We start from the raw sequence: 25,176 nt of genomic DNA, 5'->3' as shown, positions 1-25,176 counted from the left end.
CATTTCATTTACTCATTAATTCAATAAGTGTTTAAGGGTGCACACTAGTTAGGTAAAACCTCTCTTAGCTTCTCTCATGGAGCTTATAATCTAGTGGAACAAATAGAAGCTAATAAACCTCTAAATAAATAAATTACTTACAAATTTGTAATTAGAAACAGAGATAAGGAATGTTAAGGAAAGGGAAACAGTGCTGTGGATGAAAATAACAGAGGGACCCTTGTCTAGGCTAACTGGTTGTGAAAAGACTTCTATGAGGAGTTGAGAACTGGAAAGTAATAGTAATAGTTTATAATTATGTAACATTTACTCTGTTTTAGTACTGTTCTAAGACCTTTCTGTATTCATTTAATCCTCTTAATAAACCTATGCGGGGCTTCCCTGGTGGCGCAGTGGTTGAGAGTCCGCCTGCCGATGCAGGGGACGCGGGTTCGTGCCCCGGTCCGGGAAGATCCCACATGCCGCAGAGCAGCTGGGCCCGTGAGCCATGGCCGCTGAGCCTGCGCATCCGGAGCTTGTGCTCCACAACGGGAGAGGCCACAACAGTGAGAGGCCCGCGTACCGCAAAAAAACAAACAAAAAAAACAAACCTATGGGATAGGTTATTGTCTTATTTTACAAATGAGGAGACTGAGTGGCTAAGTAATGTGCCCAAGGTCTCCTAGAGCCAAACATCATACATAGGCAGTCTGGTTCCAGAGTCTGAGCTCATAACGTATCCTAGACTACATCTGTTTATTCATTTATTTAGTAAACATATAAAGCATTTAGTGTGTGCTGGGTGCTATTCTCAGCAGTTTATACATAGTAACTCATTTATCCTCCCATAACCCTATAAGGTAGGTAGTGCTGCCCTTCCCATTTGGCAAGTGAGTGAACTGAGATCACACAGCTAATAAAGGCAGAGGTGAGATTTTAATCCAGGCAGTGTGGCTGTACAGTCTATATTGTTAATTATTGTTAGATAAAGTGTGGGAGAACATTCCACATAAAGGCAGTAGCATATGCAAAGTCCTTATGGTTGGTTGGATCATAGAGTATTAAAAGAGTTGTAAGAAGTGAGTTTTAATAGAGAGGTGACGTGATCAGATTTGTAATTCAAAAATAATTTTTCCCATATTTCTTCTGTCACTTTAAAAGATGTCATTGACCAGTTTAGTCTTTTCTCAACTTACTAACTGTGGAGGGTGAGATTTATATGGGAGAGGCCCAAGAAGGTTAAAAAGGTGATTCAGACAGCTAGAGTATTTTGAGTATACAGAGGAGAGAGCATCAGTGATGATAAAGAATATCAGGTTTCTGGGAAGGTTGGGAGAGGATAGGATTTAAAATATGCAAGTTGGAATGGACCTTAAATGGGAGAAGGAACAAGAGGGAAGGTAAAGGAGATGAACAAGATGGATATACATTAGGAAGGTTTACAGATTTAGTAATGGAGAGTTTAGGGAGTTTCCATATGATAGCTTCAATTTTGTTTCTGTAAAGAATGACCTGAAGTCTCCTATTGTGAGCAGAGAGAGGGGAATGTCGGTGATTTGGCAGTTTAACAGTGTGGAGAAGTTTGAAAAAGTTGTTTTAAAGAGGGAAAAGTAAGTTACCACAGACATGTAATAGGATTCTAGGCATGATCAAAGAGCACCTTTGATGTTGATATTGGTTAATTTATGGATACTAATTAGCTCTGCTATGTAACTTTCTTAAGCAGCACTCAGATTCTTCAGGGCAGGTGGTAAAATATGGATAGTAGAGCTCTTCCAGGGTGAGAGTTACTAAAGACAACAGGGTCCAAGAATGTTAGAAAATTCTTTTGAGATAAGGAACTATAGAATCTAACTTGAATAAGAAAGGAGAGAGCTTCTAGAATTGGGGTAAAAAAACAATAGGGTCAACATGTTAGAGGTGTTGATTACTACCGTCATAGTGGTGGTAATAGGCAAACAGAAAGGAGCAAATATAATGCCTTTACATTATCAGCTCTTGAATTGAGAGGACAATATAAAGGCAGAGTCCTAGAGGGCATTACATGTAAGAATGGAAATCAATGGGACTCCAGAGTGCAGGGAGATATTGGATTGGACTGGAGCTGTCATAACTGGCTTTATGGTTGACAGAATACAAATCAGGTGGCACACACTAATGAAGGAAGAGTGGATACACAGGAGTGTTTGGACAGTCCTTATTCTGGTTGATTACTGCCTTTTGTCTGTAACATTTGGCTTTTTTCACTTTTTTTCTGAAGTGAAATTTTGAATAAAGTTTTTACAAAGGCAAATGCATAACTGAAGTTTTTTAAAAGACAAGTTGAAAAATTTTTTTAAAACATCCATATTCTCTTCCACTGTCATTATCTCCTTTTAGATCCTTTTGATCCATATATAGATACATCCTTTTAAAAATAGAAATGGGGGCTTCCCTGGTGGCGCAGTGGTTGAGAGTCCGCCTGCCGACGCAGGGGACACGGGTTCGTGCCCCAGTACGGGAGGATCCCACATGCCGTGGAGTGGCTGGGCCTGTGAGCCATGGCCGCTGAGCCTGCGCATCTGGAGCCTGTGCTCCGCAACGGGAGAGGCCACAACAGTGAGAGGCCTGTGTACCGCAAAAAAAAAAAAAAAAAAAAGAAAAAGAAAAATAGAAATGGGACCATGCTATATTATATATACTAATTTTGTAACCTGAACATTTTTATTTTTCCTTATCAGCAGATAGAGTTTAACAGAATTTTGATAGCTTTTTAGTATTCTACTGTATGACCCTTTGTTATTTTAGAATTATTGTGTTTGTCTTTTTAATTTTATGAATTCTTTATATTAGAGATTTTAGCCATTTGTTTATGTTGGGGCAATAATTCCTTTTTAAATTTTATAAAAGTTTTAGATATTTGTAAGTTGCATGTTTTTTATTAAAGGATTTGTTAATTTGTTTCCTTTTTGGCAACCCCCTAGCAATAGGGATCTGACCAATATCAATATCCAATGGAGGAATAATCATTAGCTGCAAGTGGCTGATTTAAAAAATTTTTTTTTAAAATTAGGGATTGTGTTTAGTATTATTTGTCCCACAATCCATTTACTTTGTAGAATGAAGACAGTTAGCGGCATATGTGTATGATTCACAAATTACCCTTACCACAGATGGTAATAGAGCACACAGCCCTTCCTTAGTGGTGCTGTCTGAACTTCTGCCCAGCTTCTAGCTTCAGAACTTCCAATGTGGGAGACTCTACCCCCACCCTAGAGGAAATGTGTCTCCCTCTGAAGCCCAGCAGAAGTTATTTGTACTTGGGGGTACCATATGAGCTCTGGTTTTTGGCATCATGAGGATTTTTCAGAGCAGCATTAGAGCCAAACTCTTATGTATAATATTTTGCCTGTGGAAGGGTATATTCTGTGTTCCAAATAGTTGACTGGACAAACTGACTTTTGTATTGTGGTGGTTTTGATTGGGAGAAAAAGCATGCCTTACAGTCAGGAGATCAGATCTCAGCTCTGCCACAGACTGTACCTACTGATTAACCTCTATAAAATGAGGGTATAATACTAAAGCAGTGGTTTTCATATTGCTTAGGTTGTTTATTCTTCAAATAAAATCTTATGCAAAAAGCCAGTATATGAAAAAGGATGAAAGCCAGCTTGGGTGCTCTCTTTGCACTGGAAAAGGAAATCCAGAGCTCTTTCTCTTTACATCCTGTTCTTCTACATCCACCACTTCAAGAAGAGTGTGAGGCTTCTCATGGTTTGAAAACCACTAGACCAGTTGATTTTTTTTTCTTTCTGGATGCCTCTGTTCATCAACATTCTAAGTTTGAGAATTAGCATGTATAATACAAAAGGTAGAGTTACTCTGTTTCTAAAACTCATCTCATTGTAGGTATTATAAGATCTGTTTAACTGTATTTCCCTCCAAACAAGAATAAATTACCATAGACCAGCAGTGAGGACTTCTTATGGTTTGTTCAGGTTGGAGTCTGAATCTCTTATAGACAAAAAGAATGATACTTGATTTGGCAGAATGGAAATGCATTCGATTTAGTAGAGCAGAATTCTCAATCTGGCTACCCAGATGTCAGTCAGGAACATAGAAATAAGGATTGGATCATGCAAAAAAGATGGATGTTATGCTGTAGTTTTCAGTCCCTCTGTCTCCTTTTTAGTGCATGATAACCAACCACTTATGTAACCAAGGGCCCTACCTGTTCCATTCAGGATTAAGGGATGAGAGTAGGCTTTCTTGGATATTCTCCTTCCTTATGTAGAAATATGACTCTGGATATAGGATTCACTGTAGTTTTCTTAAGACCAGAGTAGGAGCTGAAGTAGAAGACAAAAAAATCCAGTAGTCCAAGGACAAAGTTCTATTGCTGCCAAAGTCAGAAGAAAAGTAAGTGCATCAAGACATTAGGGGGAAAAAAAAAGAAACGAAAAAAAAAAAGACATTAGAGAGGTCAGGAGCCAATAGACACGGTGAACCATACTTGAAATACCTGAGCAAGAATCAGAAACTGGATGGAGGTCTGTGTCAAGACCATGAGCATTGTGGCAGAAGCAACAAGATTGGTGATATACCTTTCTCTCAGTCCTTAGGGTTGTTGTCTCATTGTTAGAGGTGGGCTCACCAGTTGCCAGATTTAGAGGCTAAAGCAGATGGATAATGAACCTATCCTGTTCTTCTAGGAAGCCAGAGCAAAGTGCAAAACTCAAATGCACCCCAAACAACTGCTCCATTAATTACCTCTTCTACAGTAAAATATACCATCAGGGCTATCTTAATTCTTACCTTCATTTTCTCAGATTGAGACCATGCTTATGTGAAGAGACTTGTACTTGGCAAAGGTTTAATAAATGGACAGATGAGATTTGACCTTGTTTTGGGTCTCATTATTTTCCTTTGACATAAAATGGAGTTTCTTATATTTTGTGAAGATCATGAAAATTTTAATTATATTAATTTTTAGTACAAACTTGGAAGGAACAATGAGATGTGAATTTAGGAAAATTATTTTTAAATGTATTATAGCACTTCAATATGAGGCTAAAGTAGATAATTTTTAGAAAAATGGACTGAAGTGCTTGCCAAGAGAAACAATGACATCAGTTGTTTTGACGCACAGTAAATTAACGGCTCTTTTCTGTTTTGATATGCATATTAAATAAAATAAGCAAAATGCATTGATTCCTACTTTAAGCAGTCCTTTCATCAAGTAGACTCAAACTAATTCATGGATCTGCTACTTTTCTAATGTCATAAAGGATGATGATTGGTATTTGTAACCTCTGCTTGCTTGGTGGAATGGTGAAGTAGAATTTCCGTTGGTAATACAGTATACTGCAGTGAATAAAAGCATGGACTTTGGAGGCAGAAAAACCTGTGTTCAAGTCCTTATGATACCACTTAGCTGCTGTGAGATCTTAGTGTCTTTAATCTCCTCTTCAGTATACTCACTCATCTATAAGGCAGGGATAATAATAATCCCTACCTCATAATGATCTTGGGGTTTTTAAAAAATTATTTATTTTTAAATAAGTAATATATATACATGGTGGAAAACATTCAAAAGGCCCCAAAACTTAGACAGTAAAAAGTAAATCTTCCTCATGCTCCTATCCCCTATTCACCTAGTTTCCCTTCCCAGCAATAAACACAACAGTTATCAGTTTCTTGTGCATCTTTCCAGAGATATCCACACATATATAAGCAAAAACATGTGTACATGTGTATATGCCTGTGTATATATACATACACAATATTTTTCGCGAATTGTGACATATACACATGTTCTGCAATTGACTTTTTTTTTTACTTAACAATGTGTCTTAGAGATCTTTCCAATATCACTTCATAGAGATCTATGCAGTATTGGTTTTTTTCTTTTTTTTTAACTTGAATACTTTTGAAGCAAGAACCACTCCGTGTTGTCTTCTATTTACTGGTTTCACATATTTTATATTATCTGTCTTCCCTGAAGGCATTTGAGTTTTCAACCCCTGGCTTGTGTGTGCACTACAGTTGTGTAGCCTAGAATGAAGGCCTTTCATAATTATTTTATGTATTATGTAATAACATTTGCATTAATAACTTTCTTTTCAGTTTTGATGAAGCAAGAACACAGAGAAGAGATTGATTTGTCTTCAGTTCCATCATTGCCTCATCCTGTCCAGACCCAGAGGCCTTCTTCAGATACAGGACACCTACATGACAGTGTACTGTCTGCACAGAGAAGCTTGGTTTGTCCCATCCAGCTAACATATGCATCCATGGTAACCTCAACCCATCTGCCACAGTTGCAGTGTAGGGATGAGAGTGCTGGTAAAGAACAGCATATGATACCTTCTTCAGTTGTGCACCAGCCTTTTCAAGTCGCACCAACACCTCCTGTAGGGTCTTCCTATCAGCCTATGCAAACTAATGTCGTATTCAATGGACCAACTTGTCTTCCTGTTAATGCTGCCTCTAGTCAAGAATTTGATCCAGTTTTGTTTCAGCAGGATGCAGCTCTTCCTAATTTAATAAATCTTGGCTGTCAGCCACCATCATCCATACCTTTTCATTCTTCAAATTCAGGCTCAACAGGACATCTCTTAGCCCACACACCTCATTCTGTGCAGACCTTGCCTCATCTGCAGTCAATGGGATACTGTTGTTCAAACACAGGACAAAGATCTCTTTCTTCTCCAGTGGCCGATCAGGTTACAGGTCAGCCTTCCCCTCAGTTACAACCCATTACGTATGGTCCTGCACATTCAGGGACTGCTACAACAGCTTCCCAAGCAACCTCTCATCCCTTGGCCAGTTCACCACTTTCTGGGCCACCATCTCCTCAGCTACAGCCTATGCCTTACCAGTCTCCTAGCTCAGGAACTGCCTCATCACAGTCTCTAGCCACCAGAATGCATTCTGGACAGCACTCAACTCAAGCACAAAGTACAGGCCAGGGAGGTCTTTCTGCACCTTCGTCCTTATTATGTCACAGTTTGTGCGATCCAGCTTCATTTCCACCTGATGAGGCAACTGTGAACATTAAACCTGAACCTGAAGAGCAGGAACCTAACTTTTCTACAATTGGTCTTCAGGACATCACTTTAGATGATGGTAAGTTCATCTTTATGCTTTGAAGCAGTGAAGATCCAGGAACTTCCTTCCCTTAAGAGTCATGAAAAAGTTACCGTGGATTGTTTATTGGCATATGGTTGGGCTTTTTAATAAGTTGTTTTTACTAGAAATATGTTGATATATGACTCGGAAGATAGACATGAACATATATGCTTTAAAGTCTATTTTACCACTTATATCTGTTGGGAAGGGTGAGACCTTGAGTAATAACCTACCACCTATTTGTGATGGAACTGAAGATGTGAGCTTTTATTGAGCATTTTTCCTTTCAGAACATACAGTGAGGTCACAGTGTCTAGAGAATGGAATTCATAAGTGTTAATTCATTAAACCTTTGCAAGGCACAGAGTTAAATGCTAGGAATACTAGAAAGGTATGAGGATAGAGTTCTTGTCCTTGAGGAGACTCACACAAGTAAAGAACCTGCTTCTCTGTGGCCCTGCCAGCTTGCTGAGTCAGATAGTGGTGATGGTACAAGACCGGACTGGTTTGCTGCTGCTGGTACAGCTGTTGGCACCATGATAAAAAGAAGCTATTTATGTAAATGTAGCAAGTTGGTATGTAGACCTCTGTTTTTATGAAATCATAAATTGGACAGCAAACTCTGGAAATTAATTATTTTAATAATTGAAAATTCCCCCAAGGTAGGATTTTCAGGTAATAATTTTAGAGTTTATTCTTGGCTTTGTCATTTATATGGTAGTGAAATTTTGTCGAAATAGGAATTCAGTGAAAGCTACCTGTGTAAGTGTTGTACAATATGAAAAATTTGAAACATGGACACAGAATTTTAATTCTCTCTCTGATTCTGTATTAATCTGTAGAAAAGTAACTCTAGGTCAGCCATCTCCTTTATACATCTGGAGAGACTATTTACTACTTAGTTGCAAAGCTGGTTTTAAATTCCAAACATAAGGGAAAAGGAAGGTATATAAAATGATAAAATGTGGGAGCCCCCACCCTAGCCCCGACCTGGCACCAGGGCTTTACTGTCAGATGAGTATATGAGGATACAATGATGCAGTAGGTCTTAGTCACTTACAACCAAGATATAAAAGAAGCACATTGGGAGATCAGCAAAGAGATGTGAAAGATTCTATTAGAAGGATTCAGAGAGGCTTCCTTGAGGAGATGACTTTTAAGCCAGTCTTGGAGGATGAATATATTTTTCAGTAAATAAGGATCAATCACTTCTTATCCTTTTGGCTAAGAACAAGTGTAGTATCAGTAAATGAGAATCAAAGGGAAAACCAGACAACAGAAGCAGAAACATAGAGCTATGTCTGGGAAAGCATGATTTTCTGTGGCTGGAGGGCAGATGGCATAGTGGAGGACGGCTTTCAAAGCCACAAGGGGATATGCCAGGTCATTTGTGTATAGACAGAAGGTATAGCTGTAAACAAGCAAAACCCACAATTTGCATAGCATTGTTATCTAATTTAACTCTTACTGATTCTCTAGATAGCTATATTTAGAGAATCAGACTTTCTGAAGATCACATAACTGGTAAGTAGCAGAGCTGAGACTGGAGGCAGGTCTTTTCAGTCTAGTCTTTTTCTTGCAGTACTACAGCTGCCCCCCAGCAACAGCAGGCCGTGGTGGTTAGAACACAGCACTAAAGGGGATCCCCCAAGCTTTTTTAATTCCTAGAGAATAGTGGAACATTCTCTAGGAATGCATGTGCAGAATTTCACTGCACGAATATATGTTCACAACAGCATCTGATCTGCCACACTTGTATTGCTTTCAAGGTTTGTGTTTAGAATTTTAATCCCTGAAACAAAGGGTGAGACCTGGAGTGTGATAACCTACCACTTCAGTGATGCCACTGAGAACACAAGATTTATTAAGCAGGTCTCATAGCTGCTGGGTATTCCAGCTCATTTTCTTTCCAAATGAAGACTGTTTTTCTAAAAAGAGACCAAAGCTGGAACCTGCTCTTTCTAATTTACCACAGATTGAGTGATTTTGGGGGGAACAGCAAATTGGAAAGAAAGGCTTTATGGAATTTTTATTTATTTCATCTTTCGAATGTGTCAAGATTCTTTTGAATATGTGAAGATATGTTGCAGAAACAGAGAATCTGGAAAAATGAGGTCTATGAGGGCAAATATAAAAGCAATTTCATTTTTGTTCCATTCACAATTAAGCAAAGTTCCCCACAGAGGACAAGGACTGGCTAATGAATTCCCTTATTGCCACCTATCAGGAGACTTGATAGAAGCTCAGTGGTGGCACTTCCCTGGTGGTCCAGTGGTTAAGACTCTGCGCTTCCAATGCAGGGGGCGTGGATTTAATCCCTGGTCGGGGAACTAGGATCCTGCATGCTGTGCGGTGCAGCCACAAAAAAGCTTAAAAAAAAAAAGAAGCTCAGTGGTGCTAGCAGTAATTAAAGAGGGGGTGGGAGAACTAAAATACACTCCTGAGCACCTCAGATTATTGGATGTATAATTTTTGCAATTTACATTTTGATGCTGTCAAATATCAAATGCATTTTTGATGTTTGCCAACTGACTCATTGATTATGTTATTTGGATTTGCCCTTTTTTTGGGGATTTGCCTTTGAAGGTAAACTAGAGGCTTAGAAAATCCTACAGTTCTGCAGAGTTTTAATATAAATTCTTTAAAAAAACAATAATAACATATTTCATAGGCCTTGAACTCCCCAGTACTTGGAACTCTGTAGTACTTGAATGGCCCCTTTCTGATAAGCTTTAAAAGTAAGCCATAAAACACGCCAAAAAGGATTAGAAATACTTAAAGTGAACTTTGCAGTTAGCTTGAGCTCAGGTTTAATTTTACCTTTTCTATATTGTGCTAAGCATTAAGTACAAAGTAATTTCTACTCCGCAACTAGAGGACACAAGTAATTTCTTTAAATTTGTGTTATACTAGTTAAATATACTTATCATCTAATCCTAATAACTTTCATTAATCCTATTTGTTTTATATTTATTTACCCCTTTTTTATCAAATTAAAGATTAAGACAAATAAAATATCCTTTTTATTTTTGAAATTTTTAATTAAGATGGAGTCTGTCAAGAATCATTCAGGTATTACTTGACTGTTACTTTTAGAAATACGGACATTAACACCTTAATTTTTTATTATAAATTCAGTGACATTTAATAGAGAAGATATTAGTGCACCTCAGCTCAGAAATTCAAGACTTGTAGAACTAAAAATACTGTAATACAGCTCCCCCATTTTATAGATAAAGAATCTGAGTTTTACATAGCTTAAGGTATTCATCCAGGGTAACACTGATTTAATAGCAGAGTAAAGACTAAAACCCAAGTCTCCTGGTTCCTAATTCAGTACTCTAAGAGCTTTTTCAGTATCTGCAATCATGTTTTTCATCAGTCTGTGGTTTGAGACTGTGGATGTAGAGCAAGCAGAATAGATGAAAGAAAGTGCTGTTTTCTTAGCAGAGCCTTGGTTTGTGAGAGGGGCCAGGGCAATCTTAAAATTCTAGATTCTCAGTATAGATGAAGTTTTAAAGGCTCTCTGCTCCATCCTCGTCTTTCACACTGGAATTCATACTCTGGTATCCCTAGTGATATAATATTCCTGTTGGTCTCTTCATCTCCAGATTCTTTGGAACATCTCAGGGCCTTTTAAGTTCCAGCTGCCCTTGTTTTATGTGGGCTCTGATGCCTCTGGAATAATGCAGAACAAATCTAATCATTGTTCTGTAATAATCCTTCACATCTGTGAAATCTTGATCTCTTTCCCAAGTCTTAAAAACACTCCAGCAATTTCATCCTTCCCTCAGCCTCACTAACATGGTAGTTCCCTTCTGTTTGAACCCTGGTGTTTAGTTCCTTTTCGCAGGGCGTATCCAGAAGGGAACACTCTAGCCAGCTCAAAGTGGATTGGGACCGTCACCTTCCTTGTTCGGAAGACTGACTTTATCAGTTTGGTGTTAGCTCAGGGGATTTTCTTAGCTCCATCTTGTTGTTAATTTAGTGAGTCATAAGTGCTAGTCATTAGTCATAACTAAATCACATCCATTCTGTATCCCCACCCCCCACCTCTCCCCTGTGGATTTTTACATATGTTTTTGGAACCCAGGACTAAACTTTGCAGTTTAGTTTGTTCAGAAACTGAATCCTTGTTCAGTTTCATTGAGGTGATTTTGACCCCTCATGTCAGTCTTCCAAACTCAGAAGAGTCCCAGAAGCATTTCTCGTTTTCAGAGTAATGCGACTTCCTCCTCAGGGGGATTATTCCTTGGGGTAGTAGCAGCAGCAGAATACTGACCTTTACCAATTGATGTTCTCTTTCAAGCAGTCCCCTTGGAAGGCTGTAATATATACTTACTCAACCAATTAGAGTATTGTTCAAAATTCTTTTGCTACTTTCATTTTTCTTTGCTACCTAAGTGTACCATTGCCCCTGCTTGGAAAGCATGTGCTACTCTGTAAAATTATCAATGAGTGTTTACTCAGATGTTAAAGTTTGTGTGCCTGGAGCTGTAATTTTTCCTAAACACTTCTGTGCATTATGGTGTGTATGTCCCAGATTTGGACCAAGTGATATACATTAAAACAGTACAAAAATATAGAAATTGTCACAGCTGTGTTTTGAGCATTTTAATTAAGATTATAGTATTGTTAAACTAGACTGTCTTAGACTTTTAAATACAGGCCCATTTAATTTGTGATTGAGCTGAATCCAGTAAGAACTTTCCATTAGAGTCCCTCAATTCCCCCTTGTCCTCCTTCTTTCACAGACTAACAGAACCGTAGCTACAGCTCTTCAGCAGAGAAGAGGGTACATGTTAAATATAGCCTGACCTGCTGCTGTGGTGAAAACTGACACTGCCACTTGCAGGCTCTGTGCAGTAACATGCTGATCCTGAATGTAGGGCAATTGCTAATTTGACTGTAAACAGGGACTCTAGACGTGACCTCTGCTGCTGCAGTTCTATATAGGTGACAAGCAGATGAACCTGCTTTCCAGTTGCAAGGAAATGATAAATACAAGATTCAGGTGATTAACTTGGATGGGAAAATCAGGAGACTGGTATGGAGGAGCAGAAGGGTAAATATTATTGTCAGTGTGCTAGCCCACCTGTTGGATACTCCTTTAATGGTGTTTATTGTATTTAAATAAATAAAACAAAAGAAAGCCATGCATAGCCAATGATGAGACTGGGTCCCAAATGAGGTGTTGAATCACTTAGGGGCTCAGTAGTGAAGGGAGGTAGATAATACTGAACTTTCTCTTTCAACTAGGACTCTGGGTAACTCATGAATACTCTTCTGGGAGGCATACATGTACCATCCAGCCTCAAACATATTTATGATGGATAATTCCAGAGGCAAAAAGTCCCACAAATAATACCCATGTAGGCTTTGGATCATGGCTTATGCAGAATGGATCATGATGGGGATTCAGGACCTTAGACACAACCACTCTTGGACATATAATAAGAAAATTTAATTTTTAGACCCAGTGAAGCAAGAGCAAGCATTTGAGAAGACCTTTTATTTCTCATGTCAGGTGTGTCTGTGTTATCTTACATGGCACAAATTAGTTATATTGTATATGAACAAAATTTTTTCCTTGAATCAACTTGACACTAAAATTTATACATAAACTGGGAAAAATCCAAGAGAGGTTACCAGTAAATAGCCAGCATATCACAGCATATCAGAAGTCTTCAAAATAAATTCACTTCAAAAAGTGTATTTAAAAATAATTAATGAATTAATTTTCTGTCTCACATGTATTGCATATATATTTTGCCAGTTCGTTTGTTTACCAGTTTTTAAAATAGTGTTTTGGTCTATAGAAATGTAAAATATTTAGGTGGTCCAACCTAATATATCTTTTCTTTTTGATTTCTGTTTGTTTGTTTGTTTTTATTTTTGGCTGCATTGGGTCTTCATTGCTGCGCGAGGGCTTTTCTCTAGTTGCAGTGAGTGGGAGCTACTCTTCGTTGTGGTGCGCGGGCTTCTCATTGTGGTGGCTTCTCTTGTTGTGGAGCACGGGCTGTAGGCACATGGGCTTCAGTAGTTGTGGCACATGGGCTCAGTAGTTGTGGCTCATGGGCTCTAGAGCGCAGGCGCAGTAGTTGTGGCGCACGGCCTCAGTTGCTCCACAGCATTTCTTTTTGATCTGTGCTTTGGGAATCTTGTTTAGAAAGGCTTATCTCACCCCAATGTTATACAAAGTTCCCACTTATATTTTCCTCTAGGACTTGAATGATCTTACTGTTAATATTTAAATTTTTTATTTAACCTAGACTTTATTGGAGTATAAGACACTGAGTTGTAAGGTATTGAGGGTGGGATCTAAATTTAGTTTTTAAATACTTCACTGGTTGCCCCAACACTATTTATAGTATGTATTTCATTGATTCTATTGGGCACTTTTTATTTCAGACATGTTAACATCTTTGAAACCTGGATGTATCTGTGATAAATGTTTTACAATCTAAAAATAATAATAATGAATTATGGTTACTGTTTCTTGATAATAAAACTTTTTTTTTGAACACTGTGGTAGGCACTTTGCTAGTAGCTCATTAGTTCTTCCCAACAATCTGTAAAAAGTGAATTATTAACCTTATTTTCAGAGATGTGGCTGAGAGAGTTTAAGCACAGTGTTATATGACCACAGACACTGGGACTGGCATTTGAATCCAGGTCTGTCTGAAATTTAGATTGTCTTGCACGTGTTTAGTGGCTTCTGAAATAACTATCGTTGATTACTTTATATAATCTCACTTCTATAAACACAATAAACATAGTAACTTTCTGATGTCTGTCAAGTGTAAGATACAAAGCCAGTGTCTAAAGATGTATTCTGTTTTAAAATTCTTATCCTGTTTCTGAGTTCCTTTGGAAATGACCCATTCACAGGGACAAAAATATTTTATTTACTTATTTTTTATTTATTTATTTTTTTGGCTGTGTTGGGTCTTTGTTGCTGCGTGAGGGCTTCCTCTAGTTGGGGCGAGAAGGGGATACTCTTCGTTGTGGTGCGCGGGCTTCTCATTGCAGTGGCTTCTCTTGTTGCAGAGCACGAGCTCTAGGCTCGTGAGCTTCAGTAGTTGTGGCACACAGGCTCAGTAGTTGTGGCACACGGGCTTAGCTGCTCTGCGGTGTGTGGGATCTTCCTGGAGCAGAGATTGAACCTGTGTCCCCTGCATTGGCAGGCAGATTCTTAACTGCTGTGCCACCAGGGAAGTCTGTACAATTTTAAATACAGTAAATAAACCTCATTGATGAGGTAACATTTGATCAAAAACTTGAAGATGAGACGAAAAAACCTTGAAGATGAGGAAATTACCAATGTAGATACCTGGGGGAAGAGTATTCTAGGCCAAAGGGACAAGCAGAGGAAAGACCCTAAGGTAAGAGCATGTCTGGCTTATTGAGGAATGGCAACGAGGCCAGTGTGGCTGGAATATGAGGTATCTAGAGGGAAAGTAGTAGGAGATGTGGTCAAGGAGGTAATGGGGAGCCAAACGTGTAGGGCAACAGTTCTCAAACTTTTTGGTCTCAGGACTCCTTTTTTTTTTCTTTTTAATTGAAGTATAGTTGATTTACAGTGTTGTGCAAATCTCTGCTGTACAGCAAAGTGACTCAGTTATACACACATAAACATTCTTTTTTATATGCTTTTCCATTATGGTTTATCACAGGATATTGAATATAGTTCCTTGTGCTATACATTAGGACCTTGTTGTTTATCCATTCTAAACATAATAGTTTGCATCTACCAAACCCAAACTCCCAGTCCATCCCTCTCCTTCCCCCCGCCCCCCTTGGCAACCACAAGTCTGTTTTCTATGTCTGTGAGTCAGTTTCTGTTTTGTGGATAAGTTCATTTGTGCCATATTTTATATTCCACATGTAAGTGATATCATGTGATATTTCTCTTTCTCTGTCTGACTTACTTCATTTAGTATGATACTCTCTAGTTGCACCCATGTTGCTGCAAATGGCATTATTTCATTCTTTTTTATGTCTGAGTTGTATTCCATTGTATATATGTACCACATCTTCTTTATCCATTCATCTGTCAGTGGACATTTAGGTTATTTCCATGTTTTGGCTATTGTGAACAGTGCTGCTATGAACATAGGGGTGCACGTATCTTTTTGAATTATAGTTTTGTCTGGGTATATTCCCAGGAGTGGGATTGCTGGATCATATGGTAATTCTATTTTTAGTTTTCTGAGGAATCTTCATACTGTTTTCCATAGTGGCTGTACCAACTTACATTCCCACCAACAGTGTAGTTCCCTTTTCTCCATACCCTCTCCAGCATTTATTTGTAGACTTTTTAATGAGGGCCATTCTGACCAGTGTGAGGTGGTACCTCATTGTAGTTTTGATTTGCATCTCTCCAATAATTAGTGATGTTGAGCATCTGTTAGCATGCCCATGTGTTTTCTGCCCTTTTTTTTTTTGTGGTACGCGGGCCTCTCACTGTTGTGGCCTCTCCCGCTGCGGAGCACAGGCTCCGGACGCGCAGGCTCAGCGGCCATGGCTCACGGGCCCAGCCGCTCCGCGGCATGTGGGATCTTCCCGGACCGGGGCACGGCACAAACCCATGTCCCCTGCATCGGCAGGTGGACTCTCAACCACTGCGCCACCAGGGAGGCCCCTGCCCATTTTTTGATTGGGTTGTTTGGTTTTTTGTTGTTGAGTTGTATGAGCTGTTTATATGTTTTGGAAATTAAGCCCTTGTCTGTCATATCATTTGCAAATGTTTTCTCCCATTCCGTAGGTTGTCTTTTCGTTGTTTTTTTTTTTAATGGTTTCCTCAGCTGTGCAAAAGCTTGTAAGTTTGATTAAGTCCCATTTGTTTATTTTTGTTTTTATTTCTATTGCCTTGTGAGACTGACCTAAGAAAACATTGGTATTATGTCAGAGAATGTTTTTCCTATGCTCTCTTCTAGGAGTTTTATGGTGTCATGTCTCATGTTTAAGTCTTTAAGCCATTTTGAGTTTATTTTTGTACATGGTGTGAGGGTGTGTAAATCAACTTCATTGATTTACATGCAGTTGTCCAACTTTCCCAGCACCACTTGCTGAAGAGACTTTCTCTTTTTATAATCTTAAAAATTTTTGAGGATCCCCAAGAACTTTTATTTAGGTGGTTTGTATGTATCAGTTTTTATTTGTATTAGAAGTTAAAACTGAGAACTTTTGAAAACAAGAATACACAGACATGGGCTTCCCTGGTGGTGCAGTGGTTGAGAGTACGCCTGCCGATGCAGGGGACGCGGGTTCGTGCCCCGGTCTGGGAAGATCCCACATGCTGCGGAGCGGCTGGGCCCGTGAGCCATGGTCGCTGAGCCTGCGCGTCCGGAGCCTGTGCTCCGCAATGGGAGGGGCCACAACAGTGAGAGGCCCGCGTACCAAAAAAAAAAAGAATACACAGACACTTTCCATCACCCATCACAGCAATGAAGTCATCACATACAATTTGTTTCCGAGTGGAAAACTCCACTGTAAACTCAGGAGAGAATGATAATGAAAAAGGCAAAAAAATTTGGTATTATTATAAGAAGAATTTTGACCTCGAAGACTCCCTTAAAAGTCCTCAGGGAACCCCACATGTCCTTGATCACACTTTTAAGAACTCTTACATAGGGTCTTGTAGGCCTTTGTTGTAGAGTTTTGAACAGATGAGTCATCATGATCTGATACAGGTTTGTTTTTTTTTTTAATTTATTTATTTTTGGCTTTGTTGGGTCTTCATTGCGGGCGCGGGCCTTCTCTAGTTGTGGCGAGGAGTGGCTACTCTTCATTGCGGTGCATGGGCTTCTCATTGTGGTGGCGTCTCTTGTAGAGCACAGGCTCTAGGCACATGGGCTTCAGTAGTTGTGGCACACGGGCTTAGTTGCTCCATGGCATGTGGGATCTCCCCGGACCAGGGCTCAAACCCATGTCCCCTGCACTGTCAGGTGGATTCTTTTTTTTTTAAGAATTACTGTTGTTTTTTTGGGCTACATTAGGTTTTCGTTGCTGCACGCAGGCTTTCTTTAGTTGCATCGAGTAGGGGCTACTCTTCGTTGCGGTGCGCGGGCTTCTCATTGTGGTGGCTTCTCTTGTTGTGGAGCATGGGCTCTAGGTGCATGGGCTTCAGTAGTTGTGGCATGTGGGCTCAGTAGTTGTGCAACGAGGGCTCTAGAGTGCAGGCTCAGTAGTTGTGGCGCATGGGCTCAATTGCTCCGCAGCATGTAGGATCTTCCCAGATCAGGGTTTGAACCCATGTTCCCTGCATTGGCAGGCGGATTCTTAACCACTGCGAGGCAGGCTGATTCTTAACCACTGCGCTATCAGGGAAGCCCCTGATATAGGTTTTAACAGGGTCACTCTGGCTGCTGGGTAGAGAGGCAAGGGCAGAAACAGGGAGACCAGTTAAGTTGCTATTATAGTAATCCAGGCCAGAAATGATGGTTTGGACTAAGAGATGGACTGATTTTTGATGTATTTTAAAGGTAGAGCCAGTAGCATTTCCTGACAGATTCCATGTGAGATGTGAGAGAAAGAAGTTAAAGATGACACCAATGGGGTTTTGCCTGAGCAACTGAAAAGATGGCGTTGCTGTCAGGTAAGATGGGGAAGGCTCTGGATGGAGCAGGTTTTGGAGAAAGATCTGGTGTTCAATTTTGGATGTGTTTTGTTTATGGTATCTGTTGAACATTCAAGTAGAGATATAAAGTAGTCAGTTGGCTGAAGTCTAGAGTTTGGAAGTGAGTTATAGACTGAAGATATAAATTTGAGGGTTGTTGGCATGCAGGAGGTAGTTAAAGCCACCAGACTAGATGAGGTCATTAAGTGATAATTTAATTGTCCTGCCTTTATCAATTTAGGTAATAATAATTGTATTTCTATAAAATGTTGCAGAGTGCCTACACTTATATTTCAGGAGACTTTGAATAAATAAGTAAACAAATTCACAAGCAAATAAACAGATTTACAAGGGTTAAACAACTTCCCTTAGGTCACCAATCTAGTAAGTGACGACACTACGATTCCAAAGCCTTTCTTTTCTAATACCCACCAGATCATTGTCTGTTTGTATAAACCAGAAAAGCCTATATATCGATAAGGTGGCTAAAGTAAGCAACTTGGTCAAGAGGCAGCTTGGACGAGTGGGGAAATTTTGCTCATCTTCCCACAGACATATTTCATAATTTATAAATATTTAATTTTTCAAAACTTTTTAATAAAAGGAACAGATTCTGGGACTTCCCTAGTTGTCCAGTGGGTAAAACTCCATGCTCCCAATGCAGGGGGCTCGGGTTCAATCCCTGATCGGGGAACTAGATCCTGCATGCATGCTGCAACTAAGTGTCTGCATGACACAACTAAGGCCCAGCGCAGCCTAAATAAATAAATAATAAATAAAAAATTTTTAAAAAGGAACAGATTCCATATCCCAGATTTATAAATTTTAAGAGGGATTTACAGAAGTCCTCCAGGTGTTGCTTTTTTTTTTTTTTTTTTTTTTTTTTTTTTGCGGTACGCGGGCCTCTCACTGCTGTGGCCTCTCCCGTTGCGGAGCACAGGCTCCGGACGCGCAGGCTCAGCGGCCATGGCTCACGGGCCCAGCCGCTCTGCAGCATGTGGGATCTTCCCGGACCAGGGCACGAAACCGTGTCCCCTGCATCGGCAGGCAGACTCCCAACCACTGCGCCACCAGGGAAGCCCCAGGTGTTGCTTTGAGTCAATGGTTCGATCTGTGAAAACCTCATTCAGTCATTTCATACAATGTTCTCCTATGAGAAAACGCACAGTTTTTTTTCTTAATACTTATTTTATTTATTTATTTATGCCGTGCCAGGTGTTAGTTGCGGCACACGAGATCTTTTAGTTGTGGCATGTGGATGCTTAGTTGCAACATGTGGACTTCTTTAGTTGTGGCATATGGACTCTTAGTTGCAGCATGCGGGCTCTTAGTTGCGGCAGGCATGCAGGATCTAGTTCCCCAACCAGGGATTGATCCTAGGCACACTGCATTGGGAGTGTGGAGCCTTACCCACTGGACCACCAGGGAAGTCCCACACAGTTTGTTTTTGAAATTTTTAAAATTCGGTAGAATATACATAACATAAAATTTACCATTTTAACCATTTTAAGTGTATGGTTCAGTGACATTAAGTACACTCACAGTAGTGTGTAGCCATCACCACTGTGTATTTCAAGCACTTTTTCATCACCCTAAACAGCAACTCTATACACATTAAGCAATAACTCCCCATTCTCTCCCTACAACCCAGCCCGTGGTAACCTTTATTCTGCTTTCCATTTCCATAACTTTCCCTACTCAAGATACCTCATATAAGTGGAATACAACATTTGCCCTTTTGTGTCTGGCTTATTTCACTTAGCATGATGTTTCCAAGGTTCAGCCATGTTGTAAGCATAGATCAGAATTTCATTCCTTTTTATGGCTGAATAATATTCCATTGTATGTATATGCCATATTTTGTTTGTCCATTCATCTGTTGAAGGACATTTGGTTTGTTTTCACCGTTTGGCTGTTTTGAATAGTGATGCTTTGAATATTGGAGTATAGGTATCTGAGTCTCTATTTTCAGTTCTGTTGGGTATTCTAGGAGTGGAATTGCTGGACCAAATGGAATTCTTTTTTCAGCTTTTTGAGGAACTGCCAAACTAATATTTTTCCCACAGTGGCTGCACCATTTTACATTTACAGTGCATGAGGGTTCCGGTGTCTCCACATCCTTGCCAACACTTACGTTTATTTAAAAAAAAAAAAGCCATCCTAAATAGGTGTAAAGTGGTGTCATTGTGGTTTTATTTTGCATTTCCCTAATGACTAATGATTTTGGGTATCTTTTCATGAGCTTATTGGTCATTTGTTTATTTTTTCTGGAGAAATGTCTAGTCAAATATTTTGCCCATTTTTTTGGTTGAGTTTGGTTTTCTGGTTGAGATGTAGGAGTTCTTTATATTTTTTGAATATTAAATCCTTATCAAATAAGTTATTTGCATATATTTTCTCCCATTCTATGGATTGTCTTTTCACTCTCTTGATAGGATCCTTTGATGTTTTTAATTTTGATGAAGTCCAGTTTATCAATTTTTTCTTTTGTTGCCTGTGCTTTTAGTGTCATACTTAAGAAATTGTTGCCCAATTTAAGGTCATGAAGACTTGCCCTATGTTTTCTTCTTCTAAGAGTTTTATAATTTTAGCTCTTATGTTTAGGTCTTTGATCCATTTTGAGTTAACTTTGTATATGGTATGGAGGATGAGTCCAGCTTCCATTCTTTTTTTGCATGTCCAATAGAACCCTTGCTTGAAAGTGAAAATGAATTGACTGTATATTGTCATGGTTTGTTTCTGGGTTATTTTTCTTTTAAATTTTTTTTTTTTTTTTTTTTTTTTTGCGGTACGCGGGCCTCTCACTGTCGCGGCCTCTCCCGTTGCAGAGCACAGGCTCTGGATGCGCAGGCCCAGCGGCCATGGCCCACGGGCCCAGCCACTCCGCGGCATGTGGGATCCTCCCGGACTGGGGCACGAACCCGTGTCCCCTGCATCAGCAGGAGGACTCTCAACCACTGCGCCACCAGGGAAGCCCTCTTTTAAATTTTTATTGGAGTATAGTTGATTCACGGTGTTGTGTTAGTTTCTGCTGTACAGAAGAGTGAATCAGTTATACATATATCCACTCTTTTTAGATTCTTTAAAAATACGGAATGCTTCATGAATTTGTGTGTCATACTTGCACAGGGGCCATGCTAATCTTCTCTGTACCATTCCAGTTTTAGTATATGTGCTGCTGAAGTGAGCATTTTCTGGGCTATTTTATTCCTTTGGTCTGTATGTCTGTCCTTATGCCTGTATCACACTGTTTTGATTACTGTAGCTTTGTAGTAAGTTGTGAAATCAGGAAGTGTGTCTTCCATCTTTGTTCTTTTTCAAGACTGTTTTGGCTTTTCAGGGTCCTTGGAGATTGCATATGAATTTCAGGATGGGTTTTTCTGTTTCTGCAAAAACGCTATTGGGATTTTGATAGGGATTGCATTGAATCTCTACATTGCTTTGGGTAGTATTATCATCTTAACAATATGAAGTCTTGAACATGGGATGTTTTCCCATTTATTTAGATCTTCTGTTTCCTTCAGCAACGTGTAGCTTTCAGTATACGAATCTTACACCTCCTTGGTTAATTTTTAAGTATTTTGTTCTTTTTAATGGTATTGTAAATGGACTTGATTTATAAATTTCCTTTTTAGATTGTTCGTTAAAAGTGTATAGAATACAACTAAATTTTGTGTGTTGATTTTATATCCTGTAATTTATTAGTGCTAACATTTTTTTGTATATTGATTCTTCAGAGCTTTCTATGTATTGGATCATGTCATTTGTGAACAGAGGTCATTTTACCTCTTTCTTTTATTTCTGTAGCCTAATCTCTCTGGCTGGAACTTCCAGTACTGTGTTGAATAGAAGTGGCAAAAGTGAACATCCTTGTCATGTTCTTGCTCTTAGAGGGAAAGCTTTCAGTCTTTAACCACTGAGTATGATGTTATCTGTGGGTTTTTCATATATGGTCTTTAACGTGTTAAGGAAATTTCTTTCTATTCCTAGTTTATTGGGTGTTTTTATCTTGAAAGAGTATTGAAATTTGTCAAATACTTCTGAATTAATTGAGATGATCATATGTGTTTTTTTCCCTTCATTCTAGTAATGTATACTATATTACATTCATTGATTTTTCGTATGTTGGACTATTCTTGCATTCTGGGAATAAATCTCACTTGGTCATGATGTATAACCGTTTTAGTATGCTGCTGAACTCAGTTTGCTAGTACTTTTGTTAAGGATTTTTGCATCTATATTCACAGGAGATGTTCTGTAGTTTTCTTTTCTTGTAGTGTCTTTGTCTGGCCTTGATATCAGGGTAATGCTGGCCCTAGAATGAGAGAGGAAATGTTCCCTTCTCTGTAATCTTTTGGAAGAGTTTAAGGGTTAGTGTTAATTCTTTAAATGTCTGGTGAAAGTTTTTGTGATAGGAAGAGAAATCAGGTATTTTTTGGAGCTGTCAACAGTGTTTCAAGGAACTAGAAAAATGTCTCGAGGACTGCAAGTTTCCATAAGCACAATCTGAAACTACCACTGTATCACACAACTCACAAAAGCCCCCAGCATCTGTTGGCCTGGACTTCTTTCTTCTAATTTATGTGCTGATTTACATGGACTCACATGTTCTACACTTTAGAATCTGTTTTGAAGGACTCAGTTGTGAAGATTGGGAATCCTCAGAAGGCAGACTTTTGACAATATATCTGGAGTCTTTAAAATACTTCATACACACTGTAATCCTTAAGTCACCCCTGAAAGCTAGGTGAGTGATCTCAAATTTAGTAATAAAGAAGCTTAAGGCAGAAAAATTTTGCCTATTCACAAAGGATTTCTGGTTTTTGTGTTTTGTTTTGACCCCTTTAGTGAGGCTGCATTTTGAACAGATTGGCTCCTCCTCTGTTTTCCCTCTTTTTTTTTTTTTTTTTGCGGTACGCAGGCCTCTCACTGTTGTGGCCTCTCCCATTGCGGGGCACAGGCTCCGGATGCGCAGGCTCAGTGGCCATGGCTCACGGGCCCAGGCGCTCCGCCGCATGTGGGATCCTCCCAGACCGGGGCACAAACCTGTGTCCCCTGCATCGGCAGGCGGACTCTCAACCACTGCGCCACCAGGGAAGCCCTGTTTTCCCTCTTTTATCTGCCTAAGAGGAGGGTATTAATTAGTTCACAGAGACTACAGTTTCTTCTCTTACAAGATAAAATAATCATTCTTCTAGAATCTAATAAAAGGTTAGGTCCTTTTATTTGAATTCGTACAGCAAAGGCCAAAAATAATTCCTTATAGGTCACAGGAGGAGGTTTTGCCTCATTGTATTTTGGACTCTTTAACTGGGCATCTGTGTGTGTCAGCGATTATCACAAAACTGGTAATAGTGACTCTTCTTGAGTACAGTGACTTTCAACATTTTTGACAGCTTCTAACAATAAGAAGTAAGTTTTATAGCATGATCTATTACATAACAAACAAACACAAAAAACATACACACCTAACATGAAAGGCTCACAAGCCAATCCTTAACCTTTATTTTAAAAAATGTAGCTTATCTTCTATTTTGTTCTATTTATTTTTTTAAATACTGATTTCAGCTTGCTGAATTGATTTCATAGCCTGCTAATGGATGTGAACTTCAGTTTAAAAAATATTCCTCCATGACCCACAAATTTACCTATGCGTATAGTGTTCTGGGCTCGTACCCTTAGACATTTTGATTCTGTGCTCTGAAGTAGAGCCTAGGAGTTTATTTTTTTTATTAAGTGCCCAGATAACTGTGATGTAGCCACAGACATGTATTTGGGAACCACTGATAGATCTAATCTAATAAAAACTAGTTTATTTAAAACTAAATCTGTCCTTTAAAATCACTGAAAACCACCATTGTAACTTTTTAAAATAACTGCCCTTTTAAATTTAGAAAATAAATCAGTGTTACCTAAACTCTCTGGACTTCAATATTTATATTATCTAATAAAATGCGGGGAGCCATTTTATGCAGTGATTGACAGATAAAGGACAACTAAATTCCTCTTAATTATAGAAAAAAACAAGCTGGGCATGTAGTAGATTGTTACCCTCTGGTTTGTTCCATTCAGTAGTGATGTTGTCTTCTTTGACACAGACCAGTTTATGTCTGACTTGGAACACCAGCCATCAGGTTCAGCAGAGAAATGGCCTAACCACAGTGAGCTCTCATGTCCACCTCCTTTCTGGAGAATCTAGAGGGTGAGTGTTGATTGAAATGTGTCACTGTTTTTCTGCCCAAGTCTGATATTTGCATGCAGTGGCCAGATTTGCATGTGCTGCAGAGGAGGGGGTATACATGGGCATCTTCTTGGTAGGGGCCCACTCATTATCTCTGGAACTAAACTTTGACTGTAAGAGTGCTTTTTAAATTTAACTACACTCAGGCTCTCACACTTATAATTTTAGTCTGGGATTGAATAAAAGTCAAGTGTTGATTGGATTTATTGAACCAAAGCAGAGGGAGTCCTGTCTATATGAATTCTGTGGCTTGGATGCGGAGTAAATTTGGTTGCTGATAAGGTGTGTAAGCCTACTCATTTCTGGTCAGGTGCTCTAAGTTTTGATGTGAGGCAGTATGGAATGGAAATAAAGCAGGAAATGTTAGCCATTTGCCAGAGGCAACCTGGATCGTTTACCCTTGAGCCTGTCCTTTAGGCCCATGTTTGCGCGCTGGTAGTTCATCTGGGGCTCCATTTGGAAGGAGTCAGTGCTTGTGAGGAGGGGGCTGGGCCTCAGGCCTCTGTGCCTCAGCAAGCAACCATAGCACTCCCTCTCCCTCACACAGCTTCTTTCTTCAAAGACTCTCAAAGCCACTTGAGAAAGTCTGTGGTAGAAATTATAAACATACAGATTGTAGTTCTCAAAATGCCATTTGAATTTCATTTTAATGAATTTGGATTTAGAAGGGGACTTAGAAATCATGTCTACTACCCAAATCTTTATATTTAGGATACTAAAGCTTCCTGATAAGGCACCAAAACCCTGGCTTCTCCCAGAAGCTGGGCCAGCCTACCCTGGTCTCACATCATTGGCCACTAAATTTCTACATATCTATAAAACTCTCAGGAGAGTTATAGAAGGATTTAAATGAATTTCCTTGTATCATAGTTGAGAAGATCAGTTGAAAAAAGATTAAATTGCCCTAGTCACATCACGGCTGAACCAAAATTAAAGCTTATTTCTTCCAGTGTTTACCCCACTGCCCTTCTTGTGTATGAAGCAACAATTTGGTCACTAGTGATCTTGGTAAGAAATGTTTCTGTGGAGTGAAGGGACCAATGGATGACTAAGGAATGAACAGGAGGTAAGAATAGAGAAACAGCAGGCAGTGTAGATAACTCCTTTAAGATGTTAAACAATGAAAGAAAGAAATTAGATATAGAGGGCCATGTGGGGTCTAGGGTTTTTATTTGTTTGCTCACTTGCTTGTTTGAGATAGAGACTTACCCATATTTAAGCAATG

General features: G+C 39.3%; 1 protein-coding gene across 1 annotated transcript in view; it reads left to right on the top strand.

Annotated features, from left to right (window-relative positions):
* NFATC3 (nuclear factor of activated T cells 3) overlaps nucleotides 1–25,176 on the top strand; it is a 134,741-nt gene that overhangs the window by 96,566 nt on the left and 12,999 nt on the right. The window contains 3 exon segments of the mRNA XM_079906388.1: nucleotides 6,085–7,086; nucleotides 23,809–23,873; nucleotides 23,876–23,912. Coding sequence (XP_079762514.1) covers nucleotides 6,085–7,086; nucleotides 23,809–23,873; nucleotides 23,876–23,912 — 1,104 coding nt within the window.

The sequence above is a fragment of the Stenella coeruleoalba genome, assembly GCF_951394435.1.
Source record: "Stenella coeruleoalba genome assembly, chromosome: 20".
Classification (NCBI taxonomy): Eukaryota; Metazoa; Chordata; class Mammalia; order Artiodactyla; family Delphinidae; genus Stenella; species Stenella coeruleoalba.
This window is presented reverse-complemented; position numbering and strand designations above follow the sequence as displayed.